Consider the following 12476-nt stretch of genomic DNA (forward strand, 5'->3'; position numbering starts at 1 on the left):
AAAGAGTAACAGAAAAGAGCAGTTTCTGACATGGGATATGTAACATCCTGGCTGCATTGGCTAAAGCTATGGCTTCTTGTCATTCAGACATACAGTAGGTCAGTTATATATTTATACCATACATGAGATTGGACAGTATATCAAGTGAAGTATCATTTATGAGGCCAGACTTTTCTTACTACAACATGGCAGATGAATGTGAGTGTGTTGCAGGAGAAAGTTTTGTTGTTACATTATTGTTGTTTAGGCATTCTCCATAACAATATTGTTTTTATGAGCTGAGCAACTTAAACAGATGCACAAGAGACATGTAGGCACCTAGACTGTTGGCCCACTGTACGTAACAATATACTGCATCAGTACGTACATCTTGTGCCTGCCTATTCATTAGCAGGACTGCACGCAGTTCAGACTTGTGCCGTGTTGGAAGTGACGTGGGAATGTCACTTCGGCAGACATAGAAAGATTGCCATCGCTATGGAAAAGTGACCCAGGTGCGCATTCAGACAGGAAGCCAATCCCTGTAATTTTAGAAATGTAGAACAATTGTCAGATATAGATTTCTGAATTTCACCATCAGAGGAGATTCAAGGATTCTTAGTACCAAATAGTCTGCATTAAATACAAAAGTCAAAGTGCTGTGTTGGTGTGAACTTGACGAAATACAATGCAGGAATTCAGTTTTTAGTTACAGAGACAAAACACTGCACAGCCCTCTTGGTGACACAAAAGGAAAGATTTTGCAACACCGTGATATCATTTTATTTTTTTGTTGCAACAATTTGCAGAAATACACCACTTGCATTAAAAAGTAATCCACCAGGAATGTGCGCTTGTATATATTTGATTGGCTAAAACTTCACCTTGCCAGACATCACATTTCGTTGCAGCAAAAGTTGACTTTTCAGCTTTTTTGCCGATACGCTCATTTGTTTCCTGGAGCTCTCTCAACCGCACACCCGCTACTTATTGGAATGAGTTAGAAAATAAAATGACTTTTTTTTTCATGAACTGGATTTTGAGTACATATTGCACTCATAGAGAAAAAGTGACAACATTGCCTGTGCATTTTACGGTACAGTTTACTTCATTTTGCAAAGTACAAAGGAAGGGTGAGCATGCAACAAGAGCAAAACATGTTGGAATGTTCAAACCAAATGCCTCTTCTATTTCTTGCTTTAGTGCTGCTAACTGCTGCCATAAAATAAAAGGTTTTCATGTGAGCCCTGTGCTGCCACTTGATTTAATCTAGTTTCTAAACATTTCTAGACAGGATTCACAGTGACACTGAGCGCTGCGTGTCACAAGACTTAACTAATTGCATGTCAAGCTCTGCACCAAGTAGTCTTGACCGAAGATGGAAAATAATCTGGACCTGCAATCTGCAGCAGACAACAAATCATTCCCTGAAAATAACATCAACAAAATAGCCTTGCATGGAGGCAACTTTCTTTCAAGGGATGGAGGATGAGGGTGCAGTGGCTGATAAGGCTGAAGAAGCATTTCTTTCCCAACTAAGCAAGGAGTGTAGAGTTGAGAGGGAGAATGACTCTAGACAACTATGACACTCCTCTGACAATGTCTCAGTGAAGACTGTGTGGACACACAAATCTTTGCTTGATTTTTGGAGACTGACAAGCAGGGTCCTGTGTTTTTACTGTGGGAAATCTAGTGTGTCTCAACAAATCTGCCATTAGCAAGATCCTTCGGGGTCAGCATGCTTATGTGGCGCTAAGGGACCAGGAATGGTAAACAACATGATCACAATTAGCATCTGCTTGGGTTTACTATTTTCATTGTGTTCATAGATCAAGGGCTGTGAAACTCCATACCGAGTACCTAGTTACATTCTGAATATGTGTGGCTTATAGTCAGGCTCCTACGTATGTCATGAGAGCCGCAGAAATGATGCCAGATGTGTAATTCCAGGTTGACTTATGACCTGAGTTTCACGTGCTCTAGGAAAAAATTTGTTGTGACACTAACAATTTTTGAGTCAATTAAACTCTCAATTTGTGTTTGCTTAAAAAAATAAAAATACAAAAGACATCAAATTTTGGTGAAACATTTCACCAACACTGCTCAAATCATTCTGAATTTGAATATTAGTCAAAATACAATGGCATTTTGCACCAGTCTGGCAAATAGATACCTGACTTTACAGACATAAATGTAGAATAATAGTTACTACTTTGTTTCCACCACTTTTGTGCATAACTTTTAACTTTGAGGCAACGATGCGGATACAAAAAAAGCATCATTTGAATTTCTTAGTGGAAACAACTCGCCCTACTGGCTGATTTACTCAGCCAGTAGTGTGAGAAAATATTTACATTAGGAAATTTGACTTTAAATGACTTTAGACAATTTTTACAGGGTCACATTCAGATCAGTCATCTGTTATGTGTGTATAGAGATAGTGTTACATTCTTGAGTGGGAAGTCAACAGTCTTTTATCACGTTGGCCTCTGAAGAGTTTAGTCATAAAATAATATAATAAAAAGGCTTTTCTATTAAACAAATGGACACGGATCCTACATCAAACTTCAGAATGATGTTGGGTGGACACATGTCTGGGCCTATACCATGAGCCATGTAAAGACTCCAGACGTGTCGAAGAGGCTTTTAAGTATAATCCCCTCAGTAAATAAATGAGTTGTACTTGACGTCTTTAAAGACATGGTCACAGTGCATTTCATCTTTTAATCACCCTGATCGGCATTAATCTACTGCCTGTTCCTCAGCTCTAAGCGGTTAACCACAGCAGATGGGTACGGCTCTGTTCCTGTCTGGATTAAAGGGGCATTACTATGATTTGTGCAGTGCTACTGGTGTGCATGTGTGTTACCCACTTGTTGCTTATAAAAAAAGCTAAAGGGAGTTCAAGTAATCATCTCTATGGACATGTTTATCCTTTTCACTTAGCTGCCCTACACAGGGTCAGGAACATGGCACCAGAGCCACTACCTATAAATGTGAAGCCAAAAACCATACATGAAAACACGATTTTAACTCAAGCTGAAACTAAAAGGAGTCTTTACATGTCACAGGTGGGTATAGGCCCAGCTGAACCCCACAAAAACAGAGGGAAACTAGAAAAAGTGACCATGACCCCTCCCATCGCAATTTACTATCACAGAGAAAGGACTGCACTTCCATGAGCCTGGAGGGCTTGAGGGAGGTAAACCACATAAGATGCCACCACACCCTCCTACTGCTCTCTTTCTCTTCCATAAAAAAACTCCAGAAATAGACTTTCCAACCTGAAACCCAACACTTATAATTAGCCCTGTGAACCCACCCGGTTTTCCATAAAACTAACTTATACTAAAATGTACACTGTTTTGGAAAGTCTGTGTGCTTGGGTACAGTTGCTGTCTGAAGGTTACAATATTAATAAATATCTGCCTGTCTATATGTTGCCAGTAACAAGTGCCACAATTGTTTATTTCCTGTGCTGACCTAACACCCCACTGTCCTTTTGGATATACTGAGTCCAATATTGTGCATGTAGTGTGGCTCTATCCATCATGGTCATGAGGAACATTAATGTAGAAGTGATATATCTCTGAATGTCACTATGTGTAAATTGCTAAACTTTTTCGATTTAGTGGGATATAAGACGGCAGTGTTTATGTATAAAGCCAGGAACAATTTATTACCTGGTGGAATTCAAAAACTATTTAATGAAAGAGAAGGGGGATACAATTTAAGGGGTCAGTTAAATTTAAAAGTTCATGCTATACGTACAACCAAAAAAAGGTTTTGTATTTCCATAAGTGGGATAAAACTATGGAATAATTTAAGTGTAGACATAAAAAATAGTAATAGAATTGACGAGTTTAAACATAAATATAAAGGTATGTGTCAATCAAGATATATGCAAGAACAGGTTTAATGATTAACCAGATGGAACATTGTGGGTGTGGTGTATATGTTGTAACCATTCTTTAGTATATCACTTGTGTGATGTAACACTGTTATGTTCTTTTTTTAGTATAATATGTGTGTGTGTAGAAGTGAATCATTTATTGCTTGCAAACCAATGATGGTAAGATGATGTCATGGGGTAGGACTGGATAAGTCTGACTTCTTCCTACTCCGTTCAAGCATGTACTAGGTATAAGCAAATTGATATTGGATTATGTGTTGTTATATCAACTGTTTTATATGCTTGAAAGAATAAATCAAATCAAATCAAATCAAATGTCAGAAAGCTGTCACTTTAGCGGATTGATGAAGCCAGAAATGTTACATATCCCACATCTGAAAAGCCGTGGTGACTTTTACATAAAAGTGACCTGGGTGCTCATTCAGACATGAAGCAGAAACATTTAGGTGCCGTCAGATTAATGGAAAGGAGTGCATGTCTGAAAGGAACATTTTTTATGAGGGGAAGCTGAGTGGGCTGAGTGAGATTGGGAAAGTTTGCCTTTAGTTCATCCATCAAGGCTGAGGGCTAGACATTTATTTATTTCTATTATATGTAAACTCACTGTACTATTCACCCTTTACTTATATTTCATGATAACACTGCTATTTAGAAGAATTTGCATTTCTGGGCAATCCTTTCATCTACTGCCTATAGAAACACAATTGACACAGAGTCTAGATCATTATATTGCATTTCTTTGTCAACCTAAAGCAATAGGGTCATGTAATAACCAAGTTACATATATAAAAAAATTAATTATATTTCTTTATGTTGACCACAAGATAAAGATGATATAGAATTAGTTCATGAGGAAAAGTTAGTGTTAAGGCTGCCAAAACAGAGCACCAAGCAAATCCCTCATTAAGACTGAGAGTAACTTGGCTGCTCCAACAATCCAGGTTTATGACTTCCAAAGTGATGAGTAGGCAGGACCTTGGCCTGGTTCGACAGCAGATTTCGCCAACACACAAGGTAAAAATGATACCAACTACATACACTTTCTGAGCCTCTCCAGTTCAAACAACACAGGCTGTCTTGCTCACCATCTCTGACATGAAGCCAATGCACCCCAGCGTTGTCTTGCTACAGGTGTGAGGTAACAAATTGAACACAACAAGCAGCCAACATTATCCCAGACATGTCTAAACTCTTACCAAGGAGGTGATACAAGATTTCAGCAGTTCTACAGCAGTTCCTTGTTGAGTAACCTCCGCACCCTTGGCAGTAGATTTCCTTTCAGTGAAGTAGAGAATTTTAATAATAGTATGACAGAGGAAGGTAAACAGTGAGTGGGGAATGAATCATTTCCAGAATCACATCCACAGACATCCTGAACTATGGATGTGAATACATTCATAGATCATCCACAGACATTCTGGTTCAGACAGATTTCCCTACTGCCAATCAACAGGGAATGATGAAGAGCTGTATGGTTAACTACAAAAAAACCCCATCATAATCCTGACTGTCAATTGATGATGTCATAGCAGTGGTGTACAGCAGCCAAGAATGGAACTGCAGTGAGTCTCTGTCCAGAGATGGCGAGGCAGTGGGTATTTTCTGTGGTTACAATTTGGTTAAACAGCAAAGTCAGCAACCACAGTCGCATCTGGTCATCTGGTTATTGGCTGCTCTGTATTCATACATTGAGCAGCAGCTGGAGTTAAAAAACTCAAGTTCTCTTGTGTTAATGTACTGTTTTTCCAGTTGGTGGGTTTGGAGAAAGCAGTGTAACTGTAATAAAATCTCTTACAAAAGGAGGAAAGAAGAAAAGGAACCATACTGGAGAGATTTAGAAAATGTCAGGCTGCTTAGTCTTTGCATCCTATAATGCTAGCCTAAGGACACATTTTGTGAGCGCAACTGTCCACCCACACTCCAGAGCTGGCCATGTGATGTGAGATAAAAGTGTGTCGTGTTCTCCTGCCTCTCCTGCTAAACCCCAGGAACATACAATTTCTGCTCATTTTCTCATAACAACCACATCTAAAACTGAGCAAAGAATTTATATCATTTAGTATGGCGACTAATTTTAGCAACTACGGATATTAATAATCGCCATTACACAAATCAATCTTTGGTTGCATATAGTATTAATTAGTTTCTTTAAGATATATTGTTTGAGCAACAAAATTCATGCAGTGTATATCTTAACAAAGCTTGCTCTGAGGTAAGTGAATAAGAAGGCTTGTCAATCATAGCAGGGACATGCAGCAACCACTGCAAGTTCAAACTAAACTGTATCTGTTACACAGTCACCTTAACATATAATGCTACTGAACTTTCACTGGGGATTAAATTCTATCTGACAACAACCACCTCTGATCTCTGTTCCTCTCGCATCAAATCTTACTTTTCTGAAAAAGGGTCACCTCTCTGGGTGAGCGCAACAGAGCACATTTCATTCAAAGGCCCATGCAATTTACAACAATAATTCTGGGTCATTTCACAAATCCTTTTCAGTAGAATGTCTCATTTAAAGTCAGCGTGCATCCTGATATAGATGCTAGACCATATTTTGCTGTATAGTGCAAGGCATATGAGAGTTCAGCTGGCACTGGCCAAAACATTCCTCTAACAGACCACACAAGCTAACCACTGTATGCTGCTCAAAGGCTACAACAGGAGCTACAAAGAGCCCAAAGAAGGAAAAGTAACAGTGGCATGGAATATAACACTAGTGTGAAAGATAAAGATCAGATAAGCATCAGAAAATAGAGCAGAAATGAAGACAGCCATTATAATGACAAATGAAGACTTCATGACAAGACTTACAGAGTTGAGAGTTAAAGTTTCCTCCATGTATGGCGCTGTGTGCGTGTGTTTGGCTCGTTTTCAGCGCTGCTCCACACGCCTGGTGTGTCTAAACGAGTCCATCCGCTAGAGCTCCGTGGTGCGTGTGCGAGTCAGTGTTTGCAGGGCAGAGAGGCAGAGCTCAACAAGGAGGAGGGGGGGAGCATGCTGGAGAACCGAAAATCCTGAGAGCTACTGGGAATTCAAAAGCTCCCTCTCCTCCTCTGCTGCCGGCTCCTATCTCTCCCTCCCTCTTTCTGTCTTTGCTGTAAATTTCTCCTTTCTCTCTGTTTACCTCCCTCCCCGTCCGTGGGTCTTCATGCCTTCTCTTTCTTTCTGCTACGCCTACAGGATAGATCTATTACCCACAGGTGCGCAAACAAGAGCTGCTAATGTCTCCACACCTAAAAGGAGAGGAGAAACTTCACACTCATGGAGCAAAGGAGATGCGCCAAATTCCCAGCAGGCACCTTGAATATGACTGAATAAAACAGAGTGCATTAACTAATGACTCACACTAACAGATGTTCCACATGCCGCAACACCTCAGAAGGCAGAGTCAGTGTGAACACAGGCACAGCAGCCAGCTAATGGTGTCATCTCTGCAAAGTTGAACACACTGTCAATCGCTGAGCATCGCGGGCACAAAGCATCTGTTTGGAGCCAGAAACAATGAGTCTGTGATGAAATCAGCTAATAATGGTAGAGCAGTGGGATGTGGGGGCATTTTCAGTAGGGCCCTGACAAGCTCTGCATGGAAATAAGACAAGGAGGTACAAAGCAGCACATTCTTTGACATGTCTAAACATCGTACGATCAAACAACTGCATAGCATGCATCACTCTTCATCACAATATGCAGGGAAACGAATCGCTACCCACATAAACAATGAATTATAAAGCAGTTTCGCCAAAGAACTAGAAAGGCACATGTCAAAATATGTTGCAGTATATGTGCTATTGTGGCTTGGGGCATGGGGTGCAAAAGCTACATGTCAGAGCCTTTGTAATGTGAACAAGCATTTGCTCATTCCTGTGCTAGCCACTGTGACGCACATCACCGACCATGGAAAAAGCAACACAGCCGCACGCGTCCAACTTGTTCTGGACTCATCCACAACATGCAGCGAGGCCACATGAAAGGGTTATCCACAAGGGTCTGCCCTGACTGCTGATGGTGAACTCCAAAATAGTCTCATGGTGTCCTTGTGAGTCCAGATGCATGCACTGACTGAGAGCTTATCACATATTTTTGCAAAACGTGCCATGAGAACAGTCCTTCAGAACATAATTCACAACAATATACAAGTTTGAAAGTCCTGCAGAAACCAAACACTTCAGCACCTCAAGTCTGTGCTCGTACTCCTTCTGCACTCCACACTAAATATATAAAAGCAAGGAGTCATTTAAGGCCAACAGTTCTGTGTGACAGGTTGAGTCTTCATTATATGTATTCTCTCTAAAGTGAAGCATAGCCCTCAGAAAGAAAAAAGTTCTCATGATCTAATTTCTAGCCTCTGTCTGTCTTCTAATGAACAAGCTCTTCATAGAGGCATAATTAAAATGGGGACTTTATCTAACAAATACACAAATCTCTTGTTAAGTGGAACTACCAAACCTTGCGTGTGTAAGTCTTTATAAGGACATAACTTGGTAATACTATTTGATGGATTTTGGTTTGCTGTGAGAGGGGGTTTTAGAAGTGCACAATCTGATCTCTGACCATGAACCCAGGGTGAAGGTCAGTCTTTGAAATGAGAGCCCTGGGGCAAGGACCAGTTGAGTATCTAATTGCCTTTGTCAACTATAAAACATTCCTATTCCTACCTAGAATGTATAGACCAGTTAATGACTTTGGTCTGAACAGTTAGATTTGGTCTGAGGCTGTCAACACGGTTTCGTTCAAAGCAAATAGCAGACATGTTTGTTCACACAGCGAATTTATTCTACTGCATGAATGTAAATGTAATCCTATTAGTGCTTTAATAAAATCCTACTATTAAACATTTTTGTTTATCAATAAAATGTTATGTAACCCTAGAACACAGCGATATTCCTTTACTAAAAAACATTATTCCAGTTTGCTGAATGCAGATTTTTGAAACCAGCTATAAGGAGAGAGAAAGGGAAGTTTAAAGCAGGTGGCTAAATGGAATTAAACAGACAAGTCTCCATAACATATGCCTAAGTGATGTTAGTACCCAGAGGTTAGTTGGGAAGACTGAAGGGGTACAAAACCTAATAAGAACAGTGAGAATCCAGTCTGTCACAGCTATCCTAAAGTTCTAGGTATCGAGCCTTGCTACTTTCTGCTGTCATGTAATTGTTGCTTTTAATATTTTAATCTAATTTGCATTCTAATATTTTATCTGTGTACTTATTTTAATGCTTTACCTACTTGTGTCTGCATTGTGTAAAGCACTCTGAATTGTGTTTATTTATGAAAATGTGCTGCATAAATAAACTTGCCTTGCTTTACCTAACAATGAAAGGCCACATTCATAAATCAGTAATTCTGGCACCATAATCAAAGTCCTGTTTGTGTCCTATAATGACAAAACTGTCATTATAGGACAACCACATTCCGTTTTCAATAATACATAAATGCCGAACCAAACCAGCTGTTTAACACCGGTCTTTTAGCCATTTATACTCCAGCCAACATGCCACAGCTTGATTATGTACAGAAATCATACTACCCATAATTCTTGAATACGTTTTTGTGACATTACCGGCACTATCACCATATTAGACCAGCCCGAGCTTGTCTCTCCCTGCTGGTGTCAGAGCTGGCTCCTGATAGAGGCGTGAAGTCTTTATTACAGGTGTGTTCAACATTGTGTAACTCGAGGTGTAAGACGGAAAACACACTGCTACAAGTGTGAAAGCATCCAGCTCTAGTTCTAGCGGCTGTTATTTTTTCCCAAGACAAATAGTATCATCTAAGAAGTGCAAAATATACAACTGATTACAGCAATGTGAAGCTTCTAGTTGTACACATTTTAAAGAGAGCAAGAATATCTAATAACAAGACTTGTAAAGGGGATGATGTCAAACTCAGAAGCTATTTTACTGATAGAAAAAAACTAATAATGAATTGATCAGAACAAAGCAACCTATATAGTTTCTTACAATATTAACACACAGTAAGGATTAAGGGTGAGTGGTATTAGCATTTGCAGAACCTTTGGTTGAGAATATGAACATACTGTGGACTAGTGATTACAGAAAATGAACAATGAAAGACAGCATAAAAGTTGCAGCATACAAGCAGAAACTCTGCAGCTGTTATAACCTGTGTGTATGTCTGGCACCGACTGGCTCAGAACCTGGAGCTGTTTAACAGTGGCACTTTTAGTGTGTGTTGAGACAATCCTGAGGAGGAGATCTGAGGTGTGCCTCTGTGAGTACAGCATGTGGTCTGCCGGTCTGTCTGCTTGTGCCTGTGACTAATGTGTGAATACACAGTGCAGTATACCACTTTTTAGTTTGTTTTTGTGTCTTGTGATGTGTTGTTTAGAGTGAATTATCAGATGCAGGAATAGTCTGTGTGTGTTTATGAATATGAATCACTGTGCATGAACAATGCATGCATGTATAGACCACTGGAGAAAAGCACAGTCCTACAGCAGTGCTCATTAGCGGAGCCAAACAAGCAGGACTATGCCTCTGGTCCATACAAAGACCACTCTGTGAGCAACCCTTTGCCACAAGTGTACCAGAAAATGCAGAGGTCAAGGCATTGGAAATGAAAGGTTAAAAAGAGCAGAAAATGGTGCAGATTGAAAAAGGGGGATGGTCATCAACATGAAAACATTACATGCAATTTAAAGTGTTGAGGATTTTCCCAGTGGAAATAAAAAAAAAAAATTGCAATGGTTTATCGTTTTGAAACACCTTTGCTGAAGAATAACGATGGCAAAAATGGTTGAATAAATATGTGAATGCTCCGAATTTACATAAGATGCAAAAAGTCATAGATATTCAACAATTACAAAAGCCAGAAAAAAAGTAGAAGAACATGGTGCCTACCTCAAGGTCATCCAGTGATCGTGCCAGGCTGAGACGTTTGGCAGAACGGCGCTTAGAAGAACGGACAATACCCATACCCCAAAACCTGGAGCCCTATCAAAATACAGGAGACACAGGTAAACATCGGGTGTGAAGTGAGATGTGAGTTTATGGTAAATCAGTTGAAAAAGATCTGAAAATGCCAGCACTGCTATTAGTTTTGACAGATCTCTCTACTATAGCTGTGGCATTTCTAGATAAAAGGGGTCATTATGCACAGTCCTCTCTGACAACATGCACAATGGTCACATAAAGTTAACCTGGATTATAAGCCAGTACTAAGCACTAATGTTACAGTTTGTGAAAGGCTACCATAAGAGATCAGATAGAACCTGCATGGTTTTATCATTTCAGAAATCCTAATGCAGTTTAACCAACCAACATCAGAGAAGCTGTGTATAATGTTTGTTTAAGAAGTGCAGATACTGCTGCATGACATGGGCTCTACCCTGTAATTAGTCTGGCTTCCTGTGCAAGATAGTTTTGCTTCTAATCTAATGGAAGAAGCTGGGGGATAGATACACAGTCCAAATCTGATTTATGAACAGGAAAATAACTGGCTTGAATAAATAAGGTTGACAACACTAGCTAATTATTTATAAGGAAGCTCAAACTATAGAGTTTGATACTTAACTTCTTGCCATGCCATTTACAAAAACATAGTTATAGACATGCCGATTAAATGGAGCTATAGCTGACAGAAAGAAAGAAATTCACACAACCCTGTTCTCCTGAGAGAGGCTCATTTCCAGGACTGTATGGATACACAGGGACATCTTGTGGGCAATGATGACAGCACACACACACACACACACACACACACACACACAAATGTCTGGGCTCAACTCCCACTCAACACCAATTGCCAGTTGAAATACTGGTACTGTATTTCATTTTAGGTGCCACCAAAAACAGACCTACTACCACCCCCTCAATATCTGGAAACTCATTTCCCTGTGACTTTTTAATACATCCTGTGTTGCTGTGTTTAACATGAATAAGTACAGAAACAGATGCGCTTGTCTCAGTATGACCATAAAACAATAAACTATTTAAAGGCATTTTGAGGTGAGATGTCTCATTAACACACAGCTGATAAATTATATATAATTATGGGCAAAAAACAAGCTCCAACAATTTTATTTAAAATGCTAGAATATTGAGAAAAAATTAAATCACGGTATGACAAATAAGCTGATGTTCATTTTCTCAGAATTTCCTCCATTTTTTTTTCTTTTTGGATATCTTCTACCTCTTTAAGTCTCTCAAAATAAAATGAAGAACAGCATTTTGTCTTTGGTTGAAAATATATCACATCCAGTAAACATATGCAACAGGTAATGAAGCGAATGTTTGTGAATGTTGGTCCTGGTTTAACAAGACACATTTGTGCAGATGATACATCCGTCACTATAAATAACAATACAATCGAAAGGAAAAAGTTGAAAAGGAAATTATAGAGATAGTGAACAAATGTGGTAATAAAACATCTAGTGATAGTGATGGTATCACTATGACAATGGTTAAATGGGTAATCGAGGGGATATGTAAACCATTAACCCATGTTTTTAACATGTCGTTTCGACTTGGGCAGTTCCCCAAAAATATGAAAATAGCAAAGGTTATTCCTTTGTATAAATCTGGTGATAAGCACAACTTCACAAATTATAGACCGGTTT

The 12476-nt window shown here is 39.4% G+C and overlaps 1 protein-coding gene across 1 annotated transcript in view; it reads right to left on the reverse strand.

Moving 5' to 3' along the window:
• rgs12a (regulator of G protein signaling 12a) overlaps nt 1-12476 on the reverse strand; it is a 36373-nt gene that overhangs the window by 18790 nt on the left and 5107 nt on the right. The window contains 1 exon segment of the mRNA XM_020624351.1: nt 10759-10851. Coding sequence (XP_020480007.1) covers nt 10759-10851 — 93 coding nt within the window.

The sequence above is a fragment of the Monopterus albus genome, unplaced genomic scaffold (genome assembly GCF_001952655.1).
Source record: "Monopterus albus unplaced genomic scaffold, M_albus_1.0 scaffold326.1, whole genome shotgun sequence".
In the NCBI taxonomy this organism is placed as follows: domain Eukaryota; kingdom Metazoa; phylum Chordata; class Actinopteri; order Synbranchiformes; family Synbranchidae; genus Monopterus; species Monopterus albus.